A 24,408-nucleotide genomic window follows, 5' to 3' on the forward strand; every position below is an offset into this window, starting at 1 on the left:
GCAACAAGCTCGGGAGACTTCCAGGGGCACTGAATTTCCAAATCCAAGTACCTTAATTCAGAGAATAGCTCTCAGTGTGTGTGGATAGTTTGGCTGGCCAGGAGAATATTGCTCACCCATGGGTGATGGTAAGAGCACTATGCTAGAATCTCCACCTGAGCACTCTATCCTCCTGACACAGGTTTAGAAATGACCACATAGTTTTTAGCCACATGGACAGGATACACAGAGGCAAGCCCAAGCCCTTTTGGCTACTATACCCTGTGCTGCGCCCCCTTCTCTCATGACACCTACCCACAGGCCCAAAGGAGCAGAGCATAAGCAGAGGGAACCATGGGTGCACTTCAGAGTGGATAAAGGGCTAGGATGACAGGAGAGGAGCAGAATATACAAAACAGGAGGGAAAAGGTACTGCAGCAGTGACCTTACCTTGGGGTTGTCTTCTTTAGTGCGATGGTATCTAAACAGAGAAACCAGGGCATTAGGAAGGAGGCAGTAATCAATGTGCAACTCACTTTGTGCCAGGCAAGGGGGAGGGGGTCAGAGCCAACTGGACGTAGGCAGGGCTGAAAGGTTCCCTGGGGTGGGGCCACTGGAGGTGTTGGTCTTGGGCTGAGTGCCCTGCCCCCACCTTTGGCACGGTCTGCACTTAGATCTATTTAGATCCTGTCAGTGAGAACTATTTATTAGTTTAGTATGCAGGTGAGACTGGGCCTTCCCTGGAACACCCCTTCCTGTTTCATTCCTTGCCTCTTCTCCACATGCAGTTCCTGCTAACTTCTGTCCTCAGATGTGCCATGTGCCTCACTATATGATGAAGCAGCTATTTGCTCTTTCTCCTTCATTGTTCATAGGGATATAAAATCAATGGTAAACAAACTCTTATGACAAATTAAATCCCTCATGCACTTGAACATGCAAGCATTTCAGGAAGCCCCCTGAATGCTGTCACTCCCCCTCTTCCTGGCTCAGATACCACCCCCCATGCCTTCTGTATATCTTCACAGATAATCATCGAATCTTCCTGAGATGCAGTAAGGTGTCCTCCTCATCCTCAGGAAAACCTCATTGCAAACTGCATCATCATTCCAAAATGCCTCATATAGAAGTGGTCTTTGCAGGTCCCACCTTGAGGGAAAGGGGTGTGAATCATGGTTTCTTTTTGCTATCAAAACTCACAAAAAAAAAAGTTTAGCGCCTGCCTGAGATATGCAATCCTATGGGTATCATGGAACACTGAGATCCCTGTGGGGTTCATGAAAGCCCAACTTTCCTTGGATCAATAAGACTTTCCCAATTTATAAAAAAATGTCATTTGGTCCACATGATCTGTGCTGGCAGCACCTTTCACCCAACTCCCCGCCCATGCTAGAATCGGCCTCATTACCTCCAGGAATTAATTTTATCTTTCCCACCCTTCTCTAGGAAAGGTGATTCTTACAAACATCAGAAACAACTAAATAAAAAAGCACAGAGATGGAAAGACAGAGATATGGGGTGTGGGGCAGGGCAGTTACTGTATTACTTTTTGGCCCATTATTTTATATTTTTTGCTACCAAGTGTTCTAGAGTAGTTCTCAGTGCCTTGTGCTGGGTGGCTGTAGGGAACACACCCTTGTCATAGACAGAGCCTCAGTTGAGTGTCACTACTTGCTTACCATTGAATCTCAGGTCTGAGGAATCAATATCAAACAAGTGCTTCTTGATCATGCAGATCTTCAGGGCCAAAAAGCCAGCTAATATGGCAACACCCAGAGCTATCCCGATGATGGCATATTTGATATCTGAAGTGCAAAGAGGAATTGAACAATGGTTTCAGTGGATTGCTACCCTGAAAAAGTCTTCTAGGCTCTCTTTACATCCTGGATGAAGTCCAAAGTCATGCATGTGGACCTTAAAATTCTACCCTTGGATCCTTTGAGGCCAACATAATTTTCTTCTCTCCTGAGGACACATTCTCACCCCCACTCTTTTATCCACACCCTATCTCCTCTTCCTGGAACTCCACTCTGCAGTTGTGGAGCTCACTTCCAAGTAACTAATCATTCATTTATATGGCCTCCTATACTCCTTTTTCACCTATACTTTCACTAATTCTTTTATCAAGTATGAGTTAATTGTCTGCTGTATGATAAGCACCAATGGCAAAGGAATGAGACCTGTTCCATCTTGGGGAACCTGCAGTCAGGTGGGGAATACAAGTCTCACTCCAATGCTAGGTGACAGGGTTGGGTTGGTTGACATGGGTTTGGCAGCTTTCCCGGAGGAGGTGACAATGCAGACTTTGCCTTGCCATTCTAGAAGAACTCTGAGGTGGAGAGGAGCTGGGACCATGCAGGCAAAGAGAGAGAGTTGGTGAGGGCACAGAGCATGGCAGAAACTGCTGTCTGGGGATCAAGGCCACACATAGTACAGGGCACTCTGGGTGCTGAGCTGCTCATCTCACAGAGTGTGGACAAAGGTGGCCCTGATGATTCACATTCTCTTTGAGGATAGGCTCCTGAGCAGGACAGTATCCCTGGGATAAAGGGCAGGCCTGAAGGTGAGTGCTGCCCTTCCTTATTCTGTGATGACTAGCCTTTTAGAGTGCCTCCTTCTTGCCCCTCGCCTCCCACTCAGAATCAGCTGGGCACTGACCTACCAGTTTCAGCCTCAGCTGACTTGCCCATTGCCAACACTTGAGCTCCTCCAACATCTGCAAAGAAAGAAGACCCAGAATCTGGTTAAAACAGAACTGCTGGCCAAGGCCCTATCCCCAACAGCCCCTCCCATACCTCTGGGAAAGTTCTGCCACACATACCCCTCCTACTTAGCCATAACCCTTAGGAGCACAGAGGTGGGCCTCTGGTTGCCACAGAGTGTTGTGGAGCCTTGCTAGAATTTTAGCGCTCTCTTGAAAACCCAGACCAGGAGAGAAGGCTCCATTGACTTTGGTAAAGCCAGCTCTTTGACAGTTTCTCAAACCCACACTCTGACCTTACCTGCTTCTCCAACCTCCTCCTCCATCACTCCCACAAACCCTCGTTCTGTTCAGACTGAACTGCTTCCAGTTTCTTGCACAGGCCAGGGATCTGCTGCCCCTAGACCCTCTGCCCAAACCCATCTTTTCCCTTTTTCTCCTGCATCTCATCTTGGTTCCATGTCACTTTCTCCCACACCTGGCTAAGCTAACCTGAGTGCTCCACAGCAACAGTACTCACCCATCACAGCTGACCACATCATTTATTGAACAACTTATGGAGCACAGCTATGTGCCAGATGCCCTCCTAAGAGTTCCTCATCTATTAACCCACTGACTGCATCTTCTAGCTGGTCTCCCACTGGGCTGTACATTGCCATGTGGGATGTTCCACCTGCAGCATTTGACACAGTGCCTGGCACATAGGAGGTATTGATACTTGTTTGCTGAATGAATGAATTAAACAGAGCATGTTGCAGGGGTATCTCACTCTTCTAGCCAGAGTTTGAACACTTAAGACAGGAGATTTGTCTTGCACATGGGGCTGAGGTCCCTGCAGACAGACCCTAGAAGAGTTAAGGCAGAGCTGTGAACCTGGAGAGGAAGGCACACATTAATTGGCCACTTACTTTGAGGCAGATATTGGTATAGCACTTAAATTAATACATGTAATACTCATGGCAACAATTCTGTAATATGGACACTATTATCATTGCCACTTGATGGATGAGGAACAAGAGGCACTGAGAACATGATGATGTACTCAAGGGCCAGGAGAAGTGGAAAGTGGCAGGGGCTGGCTCTGAACTCCAGGGAGGCCCTTCAAACACAAGTCCTAGGGGGCTAAGAGAATGACACCGAAACATTAAGGCCAAGGGCTGGAGGAGCTTAGACAGGAGGTGAGTGGATGATGAGGCCCAATCCTGACACTCAGATTCAAGCTTTCAAGCAAAGTCAGAAGCAGGAAATACCATAAACCTTGTTTCTCTTTAAAGGGGGCAGGTGACCTGTTGGGATGGACCAGATTGTCCCAAACTTAGTTTCAAGAGAAGTCCACCTCCCTAGCCCTGACCTCCTGGAGGATAAACAATGGCTGAGGCACTTACTCCCTAAACAAGTGTTGACCACCTTTGCTGACCATGTTCAGTGCTGCCCAGGATGATATGTTGGATTGACATGCCACAGAAGACATCTCTTTAAGTGATGTGAGTGGGGAAGGGATCATCATTATGAAGCTTAGGACTTGTCTGGTGACCTCACTTGGTGAGTGAATAAAGCTGGGAGATTCTGATGCAAAAGTACACAGCCTATTCTACTCAAAAGTCTGCTTGGAAATTTAGTGACTCTTCTCTATGCTCTAGAATGCCTGCCTGCCCCCCACCTGTAGGGCTGGTCCACTTACACACATCATAGACATTCCTGTGCACAGCATGACTCTAGTTTTGCCATTTCTCTGAAACCCTCACTAAGCTTTCTTGTTTCTTTACATAATTCTTTATATTAATCCTGCTGCTCCAGCAAGGTTGAAAACCAATGAACAAATCCTCGTGTTTCCCGTGTACCTGAACTGAGTTCACTAAACCAAGTGGCTGTGGCTAGGAGCTGACTTAAAAACCAATGCCTGAGAGTGAGAGGTATATGTGCTGCACACTCATTCTATCTCCTTTCCCAGCACCAGTCTGGCCATGCTCTGACCCCACTGGACAGAAGACAGGACAATGGTGAGTGGTTCGGACTCACTAAGAGACAACCTTTTCTTTGCCCCCCTGCCCCCCCCCACACACACATATAACTCTTTCCTGGCTCCCACCATTGCTCTCCATATGGAACTTGCAGTACAAAACTTCTTGGAAGCTCAAGATGAAACCTGGACAGAGAAAGAAGAAAGGACACAAAACAGAGTAAATGAGACAAAAAGAGCCAGAGAACCTGAGAGACACCCACATAAAGACACTCCAGGAAGCATGTATACACAGGTATACCCGGGGACTCTGCCAAAGCAGCTTGGCAGGAGGTCAAGCAGGGAAAAGGAGGAAAACATATCTAATCAAATAGGGTCTGGCTGCCCAGAATCCTCCCTCAGTTCCACCTGCCAAATAATAGTCCTAAACTCTCAGCTCCTGTCCCTCTCTGGCTGGGAGTCCATGGCGGGGGGTTCAATTCAGACTGACTCCTCCCCTGACACAGGGTTGGGGCCTTATATCACCACCATCCACGCTCTATCTGTGCCCACCAGAAGCCCTGGGCCAACCCTTATTCCTGGCCCCAGATAGGCTCTTGAGGCTCACCTGCCTCAGGTACAAGGTCAGGGACTAAGTAAGTGCACTCCATGGGACCACTGTTCTGACAGGTGCAGGCAAACAAAACCTGGCACAAAACCATGCAGTGCACTCATACAGACCACATCCTCTTCCAGGAATCCCTGCTAGTCAGCCCAGGCCACTTGGTGGCAGTGGCAGCATTTCCCCTCCTGGGAGATGAAAATACCTCCATATAGCCCACCCCTCTCCCTACACTCTGCCTCTCTCCCCTGAGCTCTAATGAGCTCTTGGATGAGGATCCATCCTGAGCACACCAGCCTGATGACCCCGCCCCTGCCTCCTGCCAAGGTCATGAGCTGTGGATTCACTCCTGGGCTGGTGGGGTCCCTCCTAGACCCCCTGAAAGCCCCAGGTGCTGATTTTCCCTAGCTCTGCACAGTGGCTGGAGGACAGATGGCCCTGGCAGGGCTGTCCTGTGAACACAGCCAGAGGGTTCTAAATGCTGTCATGTTTGGATCTATGAGAGATCCAGGAAAAAGTCAGAAGCTACTGCACTTGGAATTCTCTAGGTTCTCTTGCAAACAGGAAGAAAGAGCATAGCATTCAAAGGATAGGCTCTCAAACCCAGGGGAGAGTCCAAGGGGGCTGAGCAAGAGCTGGCTGCCCCAAGGCTTGACTCCTGAGGCATGTGGGGACCCTGATAGCCAGTAGATGCACAGGGCAGTAGTAGGCACAATGTTGGCTGAATCTGACTTGGCTGTTGGCATTCCTTGTACTGGCCACACTGAGCCAGGTACAGAGGGCAGGTACAGAGTGCTGCCCTTGCTGCTTCCTAGAATAGAGAGCTGGGGGTTGCCTCTAGATGGGCTCGCCAAGGTTCCAACATGGCTTCACCCACATAGTGTCTACATGTGCCCAGACATGAACCTAGGAGCTGAACCTTTCTCGCTGAACCTAGGAGCTCCCACCAAGCCCACACCTGAGGCTATACCTGACCAGATGCTGGTCTCTTCTTATAAGGTGCACAAAGACACATGGCTCTGAGTCTAGGGTTTCTGCCTCCTCCTCATGCTCATGTGGACATTCTGTTGTCAGATGACATGATACTCTTCCCTCCTTGCCAGCCCCTCTCTGCAGCCTCTCCCACCTCAGTCCTGCAGAATGCAACCTGCTCTCTGCAAGTGGTTTTCCAAAAGGAAGAAGCAAGAGTAAATGGCCCTGTGGCCAAACAGCTCCCTGGGTCCAGTGCTGCTAGGATGGAGAGGGTAGCCAGCAGAGGAGGACAGCAAGCAGGACTCTTTGGGACAGTGAACTGAAGGCCCAGTGTGACCCTGGCCTGTCTCAGTTGGAATCAGATGCTCTGAGAGCCCATCCCTGACATTGAGACCTCCCATGCTGTACACATCTGTTGGGCCCATCCTCAGTGGGGGTTGACACTCTTCAACAACATTATTTGGACACGATCAGGGTGAGTAGTTCCAGTATAGGGCACTCGAAGTACATGGCACTCTGATGCTGTTCTATATGTATCTGAACTAGAAATAGGGGAAAGCTGACCCGAGTGTTTGTCAACTGATGCATGACCATTTTCACCTTGCAACTGAAATATTGCAGAATGGCTTCTAACTTTAAATTTCATGAATTCCAACATTCTCAGCTAGAGGAAACAGTTTCACATATCTAGGAGAGGCATCCATCATCTTCTAATTGAGTCCACACATAGAAATGAAGTACTTGAAGTGTGCTCTGAATGGCCATGGTGCCCAGGAGTAACTCAAGACTCCTGTCTCCCATAAAGGAGTCCACAGAATAACAGGGAAGACCAGATTTACACTAAAGAAAAGATCAGCATGTCATTGGTGATGTCTAACACCTTCCTGCAAACTTTGATCTCCACAAGCTGAAGAAAATCTGAATGTATATGTGGAGTGGACACTTGGTATGTGGCTTACCCACCTCCCCTGACCCCACAGCTGCTGGCAACACCTGGATTTTTCTTTGGGGAATATCCTGCATGTGAGTCCTTCAGGGCTGGCTCCAGAATACTCCTGTGTCCCACACTTGAGTAATTAGCATATCCCTTCTTCCTGTCAGCAATAGTTGGTCAGGGGGCAAGGCAAGTGATCCAATTCAGATCAGTAAGTCTCAACTCTGGGACTTCAGGGAAAATATTGAGAAACAGAAGTGTTTTCCAAAATTGGTAATAGGGGAACTGAGGGTGGCCCAATGGGTGGAGGGAACCTGCTGAGACTGAACACCCCCCAGAAGAGCATCAGGCTGAGACCAAGTCCTAAATATAGTTTTTGAGCCCCTGAATGCAGCTGTGCCTAAAACATCTCTGAAAGGACTTTTTAAAAGCCCCTTTCAGGCCCTCTTTACCAGTGCTAGCTCTCTCTCTTTCCTTAAGCCCTTAAGGCCATCAGGCATAATTAACTGTTGTTTCTTTGAGGCTTGATTCTCAGGACTAGGAAGATTATTAAAAGTATCCCCCATGCAGGAGTTTTAAAACTTATACAAACAGGACATACCAGACTGGAGCACCCGGACCTTGAACCCAAAGATAATGGCAAAACAAACTGAAGCCTGCACTATCAGCCTGAAACTTTCTGATTTACAACTAATTGCCATTACTACCCAGCTACAACCCCCTTCCTCTTTTCTGATCCAATAAAAACTCATAGCCCCCACCCCTCAGGGCTGGTGCATTTCTCCACACCTAGCCCTTTCTTGAGAAAGTAAAAATAAAAGTTTGTTCTCTGCATTTTTCTTCTTTGTGAATTCTTTCACAGCCTATGTCACTGACCACACTAACAACATCTTGACTTTTCAGTCTCCTCAGTAAGAAAACACCTTTATCTTAATTTTATCTGAGTCCAGTAATAGTCATCTGCAATCTGAAGAGTCTTGATGACTTAGATGGCAGCTCCTTCATAGGGCATATTTGGAAATCAGGTAGACAAGGCAGGAATAGGAGAGAAAATGCTGGCTATAAACAAGGAGTTCATGGCAAAGCCTCTAATAACCTGACTAGGATCTGAAAGCTAAGTATCTCATGCTCCTCTGTGCCTTTGTATATGTTGCTGTCTTTGATGCAAAGCCTTCCTTGTCCCCTGTGGAAAGTTCTTCCTAAGACTTATCACAAAGCAGCCTCCTCTAAAAGTTGCCTTGTTCTCTATTGGTCCAGGATCACCCCCTACCACTTTATCGCAACTTTGTCACTGCCCACTGTGGCATGAAGGACACACTTCAGAGTTCTCAAGGTGAGCTGTTTCACCCAACACCGGGGTGACACGGGAAACTCCTTGGAACTTAGTTTCTCCTCCTGAGAGATGCAAAGAAAAGATGGAAGGGAAGAACCCTGAGCTGCTTGAGAAGTTACCCCCAAACAACTGAGCATTAAACCAGAAGTGGCTTGAAGTGATAAGATCAGGTTCTAGTACTGAGTGATAAGGGAGCTCAGGAGGAAAGTAAAGTTTAGCCACATAGAAATGAATTGAGTAACAACATTGCTCCTGAAACTCTGAGAGTAGGAGCACACATAGAATACTCATTCAATCATGTGAAACATACATGAAACCCTCACACAAATGTGTGGAACACACACAACACACCCATGCAACTGTATGGAACACACATGGAAAACCCATGCAACTATATGGAACACTCATGACTGACAGTGCTATGGATGCCTCTACCTTCTCCACTTGAGGCCACAGACTAAACATCACAGTCAGGACCCCAGTGGGAGTGAGAACTGAAAAGGGAATTGGAGTGCAGTGTGAAAAGGGGCAGTCCAATTATGCTTCATGACACAGTTGAATCCTGGGCCTCACTTTTTTAATCTGAAAATGGGAATGTAAGACTCTGACATACAGAAATGACTCACCAAGACAATTCCTTTCTTTCTTCCCATTTGTTCCTAGCTTCCCTATAACCTAAGCTGACCTTGTGGTGGAGGTGGGCAGGGATCCCAGAGGTGCACAAGGACTCTTTCTCTCGTTTGTGCTGGTGTGAATGCTGTGAGTGCTGACAGCCATGTTTCTTCCTCAGAGCTCATGGATGGGTCCACTTCTCAAAAAGGCAATGTCAGTGGCCCTGGCCATTCCTATGTCCCATTGGGCTCTTCAATGTGGGAAATTAAGCACATGAAGTCCAATTGTGGAAAGGACGTTATAGTTCACTCTAGGGCAGAATGCTAAGTAGGCCTGGGTCATGCAGTGCTCCTGCCCCCAGCAGCTGCTGGGTTTACACTGGGGGCTAGGCCTTTCTTTGATGTGGCTAGGACTTGCAGAAACTACAGGCTCCCTCTTTGCAAGCATAGAAACCACCTGACATTTTTCTTTCTCAATATCCTCTTCAAGTCTCATTAAAGAGACTGCAGCTGCCAAACTTCAAAAAACCAGGGAATCCCGCTCCACCACTGGTATTCCTTTCTTCCTCTGACAGCACCTAGACTTGAGGCAGAACCCACAGCTGCCAGAGCTGTACCGTTTTGAGAGATGGAAAACAAAAGAAAATGAAGGAAAGAGGAGAGCACAGCACAGATGCTTCCAGGGGAATGGGGTGAGGGCAGGGTCCTTGGACACATTCTTGGTTGCCATGGATCCCCATCAATGGCAAAAGGGGAACACTGAATCAGCCAGAACACACCCTCCCCACCTAGCTCAGTACTACTTGGCCCTGGCCAGCAGCAACTAGAATGCCCAGAAGATGGGTGGCGAGTAAGGAATGCCACACATGGGACTCCTGTTAACACATGGAAGTACACAGCCATTACCGGGAGGACCAAGAGGAACGTAACCCAGCCTGAGGGAATCAGAGAAGGTCACCTGGAATGTTTTTTAAATTAAAAATAAAAGAACAAATGGGATCTGGTGAAGACACTGGAGGATGGGAGAGAATGGGGACAGGCAGTGAAGGTACCCAGGTGGAGGAAGAGACACCAGCAAAGGCCAAGAGGCCTGAGGGATGACGAGGGCTTCAGCATAAAAAAGGCAGCTCAGTGGGTCAGAGGAGCTAGGGGACATGGGTAAATTGAGGCTCTTGCGGTTTTTCAGAGAAGAGAGAGGACTTGTCAGCCAGGACATGGCCACCCTGGTGAGGAACTGGACACAGGAAGCTATTGAGGGCCACCAGGAAGATAGAAAGGCTGAACTGAGGCTATGAAACACAAGGGGAAATTCCCTCAGCTTCCAGAAAAAGCATCATAAGTAATAGAGAAATAGTTATGGTGAATGATCAGGTGGTATCAAAATGGGTGCCTACTTTGTTTTTCCTGAACGATCTTTGCCAATTAATTCTTAAATAGTCACATGATGGAATTAAAATACTCAGCTACAGAAGCCAAAATGATCAATGCTTTTCCAGGCTAATGGAAGGGCTGGAGTCAGGGAGCTGACTTCAGCCCCAGGTAGAACCAGGGCACTCCAGGCCCAAGAAATGCTCCCAAAGGGATGTGTGCAGTGTTCCAGGTCCATGTTGGCTACTACCAGGAAGTAGTGAAATGAAAATGTTGTCACACATGACAGCAGAACTTATATGCTAAACCTGGCTGGGGAACTGCTAAACACTTGAGGGAACCAGAGGTACTGGGAGCTTGAGACTGCCCTAGTGGGAAGGGAAGTAGTGCAGGAATCACTAGACTAGCAGGCCCACAGCAGAACACCCATCTAACCCTGCTCCATCTTGATTCTGTCTGTGGGGGCATGAAACCTTCCCATGAGTCCACTGTGGATGGGAAGGACTGAATCTTGTTATCAAAGCATCTCAGTCCTCATCTGCCACTGTTCAGCAAGACACGATGTGGCTCTCAGCTCTGTGGCCCTTCTGCAATGGGCTGACTGCAAGAAGCTTCCCAGCCACACACACAGTGTGGATGTGAGCCGCCTAAAGGTGTGTGGGCACAAACTCAGATGTCTTCCACAAGCACTCACACACCTGCTTGAAATGGGGTCCCCAGATTTCCTGGGGCCATGGGAGATGTGGAGAGCAGAGCATACCAGAGGCAGCTCTGAGGATGTGGTCATATCAGAAAGCAGATAGACCTCCCCATCAAGGGCTCAGGTGTCTGATGTTGGGACAAGCCGCAGAGCCAAGCAGAGGTCTCCATAAGACTGCATGACTCCAGAAGAGGGCAGCCTACCCACTTAACATCAGGGCTTCAGACTGAAGAAGATCTGTTTTCCAGAGTGAGTCTTTACAGAGAGCAGGCAGAGGGATGCTGGAAACAGTGCAGAATAGCTAATTAATGCTGGTGAAGCATTGTGGATGGGGAAAGCACTGCATAACCACTAAGTGGTGGGGTTATTATTATTCATGCAATATTCATACTGTGCTCTCAGCCTGAGAAGCTTCATTCAGGGATCCCCTGGGACTTGGCAGGAAGCATGTGCACAGGGGTGGGGCTGTGGGAAGACAGTTGGCATGGCCCAAAAAAAAAGGGGCTATGAGACTGCAGAGGAAGCAGCCACACCAGCCAATACAAGAGCCCTGGACCTTCACAACACAGAGCCATCTGCCTTGATCTACCAGGAGAGGTTCCTTGAGCCCTGCTGTGGGCCAGGGTGTGCCCAGTGTTCCCATCATAGTTATCTACTCTAAGGCAGCTTCTAACATTTGCAGAGCCCAAGGTATGCCACATATTTAAATATTTAAAAGTTCTAAATCAAGCCATACACAGGGACCTGCTCACTTCCCTTCCAGGGTCATGCAGTCCACACCCTAGGGGTCACTTTTCTCAGGGAGAAGCTCAGCTCTGCCAAAGCCTCAAGAATTGTCAGGGTCTTCTGGACAGAGGAGGAGGACACTGGGCCTCCTGGAATGACTAGGCCTTCCAGGACTGGGAATGGGACCTGGCCCAGTCAGACTACTAGCAGGTTCTCCTACCCAACAACTAGTTACCTAGAAACTGGGTCTGCCCAGGAATTCTTGTTGGTCATTGAAATGACAGCTCTCCTTCCCTCACTCTTTCATTTCCTTGGCCCTGAGCAGTCTGTGGTTCTCCCTCCAGGAGGCACCACACTCACCTTCAGCTGCCCAGTACACACACAAGTCACTTTCTCTTATATACATGTGCTGACCCAGTTCCTGAACTTCCTAAAGATTTTCTGGCAAGACCTACAAGAAAAAATGTCTTTGTGTTCAGATGTGTGTGTGTGTGATATGGGGGCCCCTAAAATCAGGGCAGGGGCAGGGGCTGTCCCCCTGGGGACCAAATCCACACTTCACCAGGAAGCCCCAGCAGATAATGTGCCCTTTCAGGGTCACACACCTGAATGGGAAGGTTCTGGGATTTGATCCTGGGTCAGCCCGGCTCCATGGAAGTGTCTCACACAAGCACACAAGGCAGACAGTGGCTCCAAGCTGACTGCAGTTTCATAATGTGGCATGTGTGGCTTACCTGAAGCTTAGGAGGGTCTCTGTTCTTTATTCCCCAAGGTTACCTCAGAGACCTCTGAGTGTCTTCAGAGCCTTCCCTGAGTCAGTTTAGCCCTGTTCAACATTTTCTTCTGTGGAGCTGAGCATGGGCTGGCCAAACACTGTGATGGACATCATGTCTCAGCCACATCCTGGGACCTCAGAGCACATGCTGCTTCCAGTGGAGAAGCTGAAGGGAACTGTGCCCTGCAGCCTCAGAAGCCAGCATAGCCCTGGTTGGCATGGCCCTCATCACATCCAGCTTGTCTTCTTCTGCCTGCAAAATTTCCCTGCTGCCAGCCACCTGCTACTTGCAGCTAGGGGTCCTTCCTCCAAGGCTGCCTAATTCCCTTTAGGGGAAGACCCAACCTCCTCCACATGGCTCATTAGGCCCTCCTCCACTAGCCCTTGTTACCTCTCAGCCCCATGTCCCATTCCCCTCCACTCTATGCTGGCCTCACCCCTATGCTTCCTGTCTCAACCAGATTTGCTCCTAAAGACTGGCTTTTGGAAGCTGAGGTTCCCTTTCACACACTAATCAACTCACAAACAAGTGCCAGTTACTGGTTATAGCTGAAATGGTGGCTTAGCAAAACCAGATCCCTGGCAATAGAGGCAACAATACTGGGGGAACAAGACACCAAATAGACATGCATGAGAACAGATCTGCTATTAGGATTGTAAGGAACATTGCAAGATAGCATCTCTGGGGCCCTGGCGAAGGGGCAGCACACATTCCACACAGGGGACATGACATGAGGAGGCCTTGAGACTGGACAGGAACTTGGACATTAGTAGGGCTGGGGGACCGGAACATTGGGTGGGCCACATGACAGGCCAGGGGAACCTGTGGACAACATAAACATTTTGGTCTGTCCTGGCAGCAGTGGGAAGCTGCTGAAGGACTGAAAGTAGGCAGAGGCATAATCAGTTTGATCTCAACAAAATTTCTCTTCCAGGAAGCCCTCCCAGATAGATACCTTAGTTTGGATTAAGGACACTTCCTCTGTTTTTCTGTGTTTAATTCATCTCAGCACTTATCATACCATATTGCAACTGTCCTCCTAATAGACTGTCAACTCTTTCAGCTTGGGGCCCAACTCACTTATTTTTGTGTCCCAGAAACACCTGGTAAAGATCAGGTGTTTTTAACGTAAAAGATTTACGTTAAATCTTTTAACGTAAAAGATTTAACATTTGCTTAACGTAAGAGAAAGCCCCTGTGTCCATGTGTTCCAGTCCTCATGTGTTCCTCCTCCCAGCACCAGACCCTTCACCATTACCCCTGGATGCCAACTCCTTGACAACATGACCTGAGGGTCTGTATAGGCTCATACAGGTCTCTGAGCTGGGAACAGACAAATTCCAGACAGAAATCCCCTAGCTGCTCATCTGTTTCATTCAGACACACAGGGGAGAGTGACCCCTGTTCATCTTACTAAGAACCATTAGCTTATTATTTCATGAAATCAAATTTAATAAAAGAAGCAGTTCAAGCAATTCTGGTGGATTCATGAGGGTCTGGGTGTGACAGAGATGTGTACAGTAACTTTAAAGAAGAAGCACACATGCTCTAATTTGGAAGTGAGTGAGAAGTCTGTGGATTTGTGGCAACAAGATCAGCTCTGGCTTCTCAGCCTCTCAGCTGTGGCTCCATCCAGAGTATGAGGACAACAGGGATTTCCCGACAGGTACTCTCCCAGCATGGCTCCTCCTGTCTTTACCTCATGGGGCATTGTCTCCCCTTCAGGAGCCTCTAGGATCACCTATGTGTGTTTAAGAGATGTTATGTAGCCCAAACCCCTCCCCAAAGAACACTCCCCCAAATCACCTGTGTCCCCAGGCTCTTAACAATTCATTTCAGGGAAAGACAGGAATAAACTTACTTTCACTAACCTTCTCACGAAGTATAGCTAAACTCCTATTGTTATATTAAAAACCAACATAAGAATCTCCTGAAAGATGGAGAGACAAAGTGAACTGACTGAGGATATTGGGAGCCCTGGTGGAGACAACGATGTCCTGATGTCAGGGTCTGGTTTAGTAATTGGTGTCTGTCACAGCACATAAAAATATGTGAGTCAATAAATAGACTTCCATTCTCCTCTAAGATTTCTAAATTGTGTGTGACAGTTAAAGTTAAAAATGATAATATATATGATTTAGTTCCCAACATACATAGAAAAATATTTTAACAGAGTGAAGGGACATAGAGGTACAATTTCTACATTTCCCTTGAACTGCTAAAATGTTGACACCAGTAGACTGTGATACATTATGTGTATACAATGTGATATAGCAACCACCATAAAAGCTATGAAATCAATACACTAAAAAACACTACAGAAAAATCAAAATGAAATTCTAAAAATAGTTCTTGCAACGCACAGGAAGTAGGAAAAAAGGGAATGACAAAGAACAAACAGAAATCAAAACAGACATAGGCAGACTGAAAGCTCTATTATATCAATAACTACATTAAATATAAGTTACACAAACTTGCCAAATAAAAAACAAATGTTCAAACTCAGTTTAAAAAACAACTAAACTATACACTGTTTATAAGAAACTCATTCCAAATATAACACAGGTAGGTTGAAAGAAAAAGTATAGAAAAAGAAATGCTATGCAAATACTAATTTAAAGAAAGATTGGCTAGACTAATATCAGTAAAATTTCAGAGCAAATAAAGTTATCAAAGCCAGTGATACTACATTACATTATATTATATTACATAATCATAAGTCAATTCACCAAATAGACATAGTAATCCTAAATGTCTATATATCAAACAATAGCTGCAAAATATGCAAAACAAAACTGGTAAAACAAAGAAAAAATAGGCAAATTTATAATTATAGTTGAAGGCTTCAACAACCATCTTAATAATTAATGGGAAACTAGATAGAAAATCAGTAATGATATTTAAAAATTCAACTATACCATCAAGCAACATGACCTAACACTAACAGAATACATATCCTCTTTAAACACTCATATTAGTTACATTAAAATAGACTATACTTTGGGTCATACCTGAACAAATTTGGAAGAATTTAAATTATACAAAGTATGTTCTCTGATCACAATCAACTCAACTGGAAATAAATAATAGAGAGAATACAAAAAATTTTCCAAACACTGGGAAACTAACAATACTTCTTAATAATCCATGGGTCAAAGAGGAAGTCCTAAGGGAAATTAAAACTGAATAAAAATGAAAATACACATATGAAAATTTGTGAGACATAACTAAAGCTGTGCTGAGAGGACAATTTATAGCACTAAATATCCCTTTTTATACATTAGAAAAGAGATAAATCTTAAATTAATAATCTAATATGCCACTTGAAGAAACCAGAACATCAAAATAAAGTCAGAGTAAGCAGAAGAAAGTAAATAATAAAACAAGAGCACAAATCAATGCAATTGAAGAGAAAATCACTGAAACAAAAAAAATGGTTCTTTGAAAATACTGATGGAATTGACAGATCTCTAGTAAGACTGACAAAAGGAAAAGAAATAAAAACCCAATTACCAATATCAGATGTAAAACAGGGATATCACCACAGAGCATGCACACATCCAAAATGATAATAAGGAAATACTATGAACAACTCTAAGTATATAACATGATGGCTTAGATAAAATGAACCAATTCCTCTAAAAGTACAAACTATCACAACGCACCCAATATGAAATACTTTGAATTAAGAAAATTGAATTTATAATCTATAAACTCTTCCAAAAGAAATCTGAAGTCCCAGATAGTTTCATGGGAGAATTCTAAAGCTAGCACCAACACTATACTATCCCATCCAGAAAACAGAAGAGGAGGGAATACTCCCTCATTCATTTTATAAAGCCAGCACTACCATAATCTTTAAACCAGACAAAAACAGTGCAAAGAAAAGGAAACTGCAGACCAGTATCTTTCATGAATATAGATTAAAAATCCTTACCAAATTTCATCAAATAGAATTTAACAAGGTAAAATAATGATATATCATGATCAAATGGAATCTATTCAAGGATGCAAGACTGGTTCAATATTCAAAAATCCATGAGTGTAATCCACCATATTAACAAACTAAGAAAGAAAAAATCACATGATTATATTGTCAGGTAGAAAAGGCATTGACAAAATTCTTATCCATTCATGACAAAAACTCTCAGAAAACTGGGAATAGGGGGAAACTTCTTTAACTTCCACACACACACAAAAAGCCCTACAGCTAGCATCAGACTTAATCATGAGAAACAATATGCTTTCTCACTAAGATCAAGAACAAGGCAAAGATATCTGCCATCACCATGCCTCTTCAACATAGTGCTGGAAGATCCTGCCAACCCAAAAGTCAAGAAAAAGAAATAAAAGGCATGTCATTTATAAAGGAAGAAATACAACTGTCCCTTGTTACAGATGACATCATGATCCATGTAGAAAACTCCAAAGCATCTAAAAAATAACTTCAAACTAAAAACTCTACAAGGCTAATGATAAAAATTTAAAAGAAGCTTAATAGCAGCACAATCCCCAACAGCCAAGAGTTGGAAACATCCTAGGTGCCTATCAGTAGATGAGTGGATGAAAAAACTGTGGTTCATTTACACAATGGAATACTACTCAGCTGAATAAAAAGAGGAAACTCCTACATTTTGCAACAACATGGATAGAGCGAGATTATTATGCTAAGTGAAATAAGCCTTGGTGTTGAAAGACAAATACCATGTGATCTCATTTATAACAGGAATCTAATGAACAAAATAAACTAATAAGCAAGATAGAATCAGAGGCATAGAATCATGGAACAGACTGACAGCAGTAAGAGGGGAGGAGTGAAATTGTGACTGTACAAAAGAGGGTGAAGGGATTAGCTGAAGAACATATATAAAGGACCCATGGACATGGACAACAATGTGAGGATTAAATATGGAAGTAGGGGGGAGGCTGGATGAAGAGGGGGAAAAAGGGGAAATTGGGACAAGTGCAGCAACATAAACAATAATAAAAGATAAATAAAGTAAGAATTACTCTATCATCTTGGAACTTAGATACCTACAGAAATCAAGACTTTGTGGTATTGGCAAATGAACAGATACACACATCAATGAAAAGGCAAAGATAGCCAAGAAATAGTCCACACAAGTATGACCAACTGATTTTTGACTGGGGGCAAAATCAATTCAAAAGAGGAAAGATAATTTTCAACCAATCATGCTGGAGCAATTGGATGTTTACATAGCAAAAAAAGTAACTTGACTTAAATTCACAAAAGAACTTAAAGTGGGTAATAGATTTAAATGCAAAATATAAAACTGCATAACTTTTAGAATGTTAGACAGTTGGGGCTTAGTGAAAATTTCTGAGATATGATATCAAAAGCATGATCCATAAAAGTATTATTAATTTAGACAATTAAAATTAAATACTTTTGTTCTGTGAAAGACCTTGCAAAGAGAAAGAAAAGACAAGACAAGAGACTGGGAGAAAATATTTTCAGGTTACATATTTGACTAAGGACTCAGGCAGAATATTTTAAGAACTCTTAAAATTCAATAGCAAGAGAAAAATACAAGCAATCTAATTAGAAAATGAGCAAAAGCCATGAGGAAAATTGTTGCTGTATTAGGAAATTTTTCCTTGTCTTCCTAGGGTCCAGTGTTTTTTCTTTACCTTTTACTGAGTTTCTGAAAATCTCTGGCATACTAGTCTTCTTTGGTTATGTGTCAATTTGTCACACAGGAAAAGAAACTAATACATCAAGAATATTTTCTGACTGGAATCCCCAGCCCACAGGATTCTGAACCATTGAGTTGGCAGAAATCAGAAATGGGAAAAGCAGTCAGGGAGGATTTTTACAAAGATCTCAGGGACTAAGAGTTGAAGAATAAAGTGAAAGTTTTGATCTGTAAGATAAAAACAAATTTAGTTCTCTTTGCCTGGACCTCTGCCGTCTTTTCATTGTAAGTTAAGAGTAGGGATAAGACTCTGTTCTCTTCAAAAACTCTGGCTCCTAGAATGTAATTAAGTGATATTGTATTTATTTTATTAATATGATTATAGTAATACATAGATTTCGGCAGGTGCTTTCCAATCGAATTAAAATGGAGACAGATGGCTGACATTTTGGTTGGAATTAAAATCAATAGGAATATTTTACATGTCAGCTTTTTTTAAAAAGGTGCAAACCTCTAATAAGATGTCTAGAAACTTTACCAGATATTTTCAATAATTATTTCAGCAAACTTTTAAAATATTGATTGGTCAATAGTTAAGTGGCAAAATATTTACTTAGAATTGTAACAACAATAATCCAAAACCTAGCTGCATTAGTATTAGTATTAGCATTAGTATTAGTATTGTATTAGTATTATTTCCAAAGTCATTAGCCTTAGATATCCTATGGCTCCAAATACGAAACCATGAGAAGGACACAAGGTCAGTTTTGTAGTCTTCTGGTGGGGAATGGATAACCAGAATCTAATCATTAATATATCATACAAACCACCAAATGTTTTACCAAAAATATTCTGTGAAAGAAAAGGGATGGAAGCTTCTAAAAGATCAATGTCATAAAAGAAAAGGGCTGTGAAGATGTTCCAGATTAAAGAAGGCTAATGAGACATGGTTACCAAATGCAGTACCTCATCCTCCTCTGTTTTTTTGTTAAGTAAGGTATAGTCAAAGCTGCAAAGAGCATTGTTAGGTCAACTCTGAAAATACTGGACAATGATAGATTTTGTAAATGTATCTTGTCAATGTTAGATTTCCTGAAGCTGATAACAGTACTGTGGTTATATGAGAGATTATCTCTAGAGAAATGCACACTAATGTATTTAGGGGTTAAAAAAAACATGTAGTGTATAACTTACTTTCAAATGGCTCAGAAAAAAGGTTGTCTCTCTTATAAATTTGATTGTATCACATTCAGAGACTTCTGCAGAGCAAATGATGCCACAAAGATAAAAGATAACATACTGAGAGAAAATATTTGCATATATTTACAACACATTGACACAAATAATTAACATACAGAAAAATATTCAAATGACAAGTAACCAAATATAACTAACATGAAATTTACAGAAAAAAATCTGGCTATCTGATAAATATAGGAAAATGGATTATTCTCATTAGTAGTCAGGAACCCATAACCTAAAAACTTGGCAATAATATTTTATAATCCTCCAATTGGCAAAACATGAGAAGTTTGATAACATCAAGTATCACTGAACCTATAGGGGGACAGATATGTCAGACCTCATTAATGGAAAGCAATTTGGCAATGTCCAATAAAAGTAGATTGTTCACTCCCATGACACGGCAACTTCTCTTCCAGGTGCGTCTCCTAGAAACACAGCTGCACCTTAGTTCCAGGAGCAGCACTGGCAGTCATGCCAAAAGCTAGAAACAACAAAAATTTCCAATAGGAAAGGATAAATGAATTATAGATAGTGTTTCCATAGAATCTCTAGAGGCAGTTGCAAATGAGTATGTCTCATTCATAGTATCAGAATGAGTAGTTGGGTAATGCAGCATGTTGAGTGTGCAAAGGTGGCATTCAGGCCAAGTCTTTAACACCTAGAAAGTGACACAGGAAGAAAGTGCAGCCAACGCTGGTGCTATTTCCTCTGGAAAAGGAGGAAAGAGATCAAGACAGAGGAGGGAAGCCAAAAGAGCTTCAGCTCCTTCTCTGGTGTCATTTCTTTTATGAATATGTCAATTTATCACCTGCACAACTTTAAATTACATATATCTAAGAAACATCCAGATTTTTAAATGTGTTAATTTGCGGTGTTGGTTATGTGAATGTTTGTTACACTGATCTCAGTTTTTAAAAACGTTTTTAGAATATTCAAAAACTGGTTTTTCAAAACTCTCCAGTTACTCAGTATATGGGGTCCCAAGAGAGCCTGGATGTCATTGGGGTGACAGGCAGACATGCTCCTCTACCTGCTGTGTCCCCCAAAGCCCTCTCACATACAGCTCTCACATACACCCTAGAGGGACTGCCATGGCCAACCACCTTCACAGGCTGTTCATTAATAAGTTGTACTAGATAATTCAATCCTCTAGGTCCCCTTCACCAGTCCCTAAAGGAAACCCCCCCTTTTTTTTACTGTTTTCAATAGGCTGTCATGTTATTTTTTTGTTTATAGAAATGTATTTATTGTAATTAAAAATATATTGATCATTATGAAAAATTTCAATACAGAGAAACTAAAAAATGCCTCATAACCCTATTTTCTAAAAATTCTAAAGGATACTATTAACCATTTGGTAGAGTTTTGTCCAGTCAATTTTGGAATAGGTAAGCAAACATATGCAAAATATAACCACATAATTATAATTTAATAACTGTCACTTTGTTACTCCTCCTCTGTCCATGTTTGTTCTGAGAAAGTTGTGTCTTTCATTTAAACATACTAAATATTGTTTGAAACCTTGGAACACAATTGATTTAACCAGAGTCCTACTGATAATCACTTGTTTCTAATTTTCACTGTGGACAGCAGTGCTGAATAACATTCTATCAAATATTTTGAAGAGCTTTTACCCTATTGTTTCATTAAGATAAACCCTGAAGCTGGAATTTCTGGGTACAAGCTTGTGAGCAGCTCATATTTTGATACATATTGCCAAATTGCCTTCTGGGAAGACTGGATCAATAGGTTCCCCTATATCTCGTAGTGAGTGTTCACCTCATGTCAAATACTGGCTGTCTGATTTGAACATGGGAAGAGATTGAATTCTCCTACCAATACTATGAGGTGAGTACTATTATTATCCCCAAGTTACAGAGGAGGAAACTGCACACAATGAAGATGAATAACCAGACCCATTCTTTGAGCTAGTAATAGTAGGGCAAGGGTTATCATTTAGGGAGTTTAGGGAAGAGGTTCAATCCTAACCAATACTATCTCTACTAATAGTTTCCAAAAGCACTAACTAGCTAGAATACCTTGGCCAAGGCTTAAAATCTCATCCATAAAATGCAGGTAAGAGTAGGACCTCTTCCACAGAGGTGTTGTGGGGACTGAATGAGCTCATGGAAAATATTTGACAGAGAATGCAGTTTAGCAGACTACAGGAGCACTCACTAACTTTAAATGTTTTTATTTCTTCTATTATTTGTGATCCTGAGCATTTTAAAGGCCTACTGTTTGTTGGTAATTCTCCAATAAAGTACCTGTTCCTAAAATCTGCACATTTTCCATTGAGTTTCTTAGACTTAACTTCCCTTTCCCTTCCCCTCTCCCTCCTCCAGCCCAGAACAGACTATCTAGATAGATCAAAAGCAGAAACAAGGGTTAGAACTTCCCCCAACTTTCTGCCACTTTACTGAGCACACTTTAAATGAGCTGCCCTGCTCTCTGGTTCTCACCACCCCCTTGTTGTCACTGTCAGAGATCATATCCACATGTAAACATATACATACCATGTCTGTCTGCCTGTCTTTGTTTTTTGCTGAGCTTGTTGCAGGATTCAGAGTCCTGCTCATGGGAGTAATTTTGCTATGTCCAGGATAAAGGTTATTTCTCCAGAGACAGAAGATTAAATTTATAGACCAAATGCTTGCCTTTGAATCTTGCCCCGGTGCAAGTTCTGGAAAAGAGGATCTTTGTGTGTCTGAGGGATGTCCACTGCCTTTTCAAGAAATAACAGTTTATGTCAGAGGTAAGTTTGCAAAGTTGCATGGTTCTTTCCTTCTCTGTCTGTCTCTATCGATACATTTTTCCTTTTCTTTTCTCTTTTTTTTTGACAAATGTTCCTAACCATCACTCTATGCCTCCCTCCATCTCTGTCTCTCTTGGTGTTTTCCTGTATGTTTCTCCAACCTTATATTTCTCCCACTATATCTGACTGTGCTTTTTCATTAATCCTTGCCTCTCTCTCTTGTTCCTTCTTTTGATGCACAGAATTAAAGATGACTTTGAAAAACAAAGATACCTCTGGATTAAGTGGGAGCTTATTTTATAAGACTGATTCGCCATTAACTGCAGAGAAGCATCTATATACTAACATGTTCTCATCTTATGGAATGATTTTGATTTAACTTAATTAACTTTAACTTAATTTTCATTCTATCCTAAAATATAAACATTATTGGCACCCATTTTATTGGTTCAGAAACTGACACTCAAAGAATCTAAGAAGCTTGCTGCAGTTTGCCAGCAAAGGAGCTAGGTTTAAAGCCACCCAAGCCCAAAGTTCTTTCTGTCACATGACCCTTTCCTGTTCTCCCTGTCCTAGACTATGTATAAGTTGTGATGGTAATAAAACAGACAAAAGCATTATTCACTGTCCAATCAAAGTGAGAGAAGCCATCTGTCCACAGAGATACAATCATGCTCTAGGGACTGAATTCCAATGGGCAAGTACTCACCCAGTTTTCCACTCATGGTGGCACCCCTGCCACGTAAGAGTAAAGTCCACCTCAGTTCCACATGCCTCACTTACCCAGGAGAAAGATGAGGGCACTCAGCATGCTGGCTGCCAAGCCCATGCTAACTCTGCTCCTGGCTCCTCACAGAACAGGCATTAGCAGGCTGTGTGACCCGAGTTTCCTGAGGACAGACACAAGCACCACGTGATGGGAGGGCAGGAAGCCACTGCCACAACCCCATGTTTCTTAGTTCCTCTCAACTCTGTCTTACAGCAGGGCTGAAGGAAGGCCTTGTCATGCTGGCCTCTGCCAGGTGGTGAAATATTGTGGCCCACAAGTAGAACTCACTGTGACACACTGGGTGCTAGTTTTTACCCATCACTGTCTCCTGCAGTCTTCTCACTTAGCACTGAAAAGAAGCAGGGTTGGATGAAGATTCTTGTCTGAAGACCCAGGTCAGTAAGTTCAGAGGGGGTGGGGGAAACGCTTTTTGCCTGGATCTCAAGTTCTTGCTGTGGTCCCCACAACCTAGGGTAGGGTCAGAAAGCACCCCTCTCTGGTCCAAAGCACAGCCCAGTTACTATTATTGTACCATGAACCCCTTAGCATCTGGAGACACCTCTGACTCCTTTCTCAGAGCAACATTTTTAAATGTCTAAATTAAAGTATGTAAGGATTATAAAAGAAACAAGTTATTTTGAAATGCAGTTATCAAAAATTTAGAAAACAAACTAATGATATAGAAATATATGTGCTTCTTTATCCACACAGTAAATAGCAAGAATCTAGTGGCAGGCAAAATAACTACCACAATCCTGACATCGTGATGAATGTGAAACATGTTTAGAAAGATGTGGAACAGCTAGATTGTGTATGAAAATATTCACAATACTTACTACTGGTAATAATAAAGTCACTCAGGTGGTAATGTCATTGTGGTTAGGCTGCACTAACATCAGAAGAAAATGCTCACTTTCTACTAGAGGTAGGAGACAGAGACATGATTTTTTCCACCCAGGATCATAGACTGCAGGCCAAACACCCAGCCCTGGGGTACCTTTGTCAACACAGGCCCAACCCACACATTTGGGGCTACATGTTTCTGTATTTTTTGACACCTACTTGACTGTCAAGTCACCAACTCAAGCGTGCAAGGAATGTCACTTTTAAAAATTTCAATCAACTTAATGACAATTGTTGAATCCCATCCAAGTGAGCTGGTAGAAATTAAAGTCTTTTCAGTCTTGGACTCCCTTGGCCAAATTCCTAACACAGCCAGCTCCCTGAGCACTGCCCCCCATGCCAGGCATGTTTAGAGATATTCTAAATATGACATTTTTACCTCCATTATAACACTATGAGTTAAGCGTGAGACACTCCC

At 43.3% G+C, this 24,408-nt stretch overlaps 1 protein-coding gene across 2 annotated transcripts in view; it reads right to left on the reverse strand.

Annotated features, from left to right (window-relative positions):
* TMEM273 (transmembrane protein 273) overlaps window positions 1–23,184 on the reverse strand; it is a 37,595-nt gene extending 14,411 nt beyond the window's left edge. Inside the window, exons 1-4 of one of the 2 annotated variants that reach the window (XM_037056678.1) lie at window positions 23,102–23,184; window positions 2,638–2,695; window positions 1,659–1,784; window positions 430–460 (exon numbers count right to left, since the gene is read on the reverse strand). In XM_037056678.1, coding sequence (XP_036912573.1) covers window positions 430–460; window positions 1,659–1,784; window positions 2,638–2,695 — 215 coding nt within the window. In that variant the 5' untranslated portion in view covers window positions 23,102–23,184. The remainder of the gene's footprint in view (window positions 1–429; window positions 461–1,658; window positions 1,785–2,637; window positions 2,696–23,101) is intronic. The other variant, XM_037056677.1, reaches the window with a different exon arrangement.
* Between the last annotated feature and the right edge of the window lie 1,224 nt (window positions 23,185–24,408).

The sequence above is a fragment of the Sturnira hondurensis genome, unplaced genomic scaffold, assembly GCF_014824575.4.
Source record: "Sturnira hondurensis isolate 20B ecotype Veracruz unplaced genomic scaffold, ASM1482457v3 Scaffold0009125, whole genome shotgun sequence".
NCBI classification, from domain to species: domain Eukaryota; kingdom Metazoa; phylum Chordata; class Mammalia; order Chiroptera; family Phyllostomidae; genus Sturnira; species Sturnira hondurensis.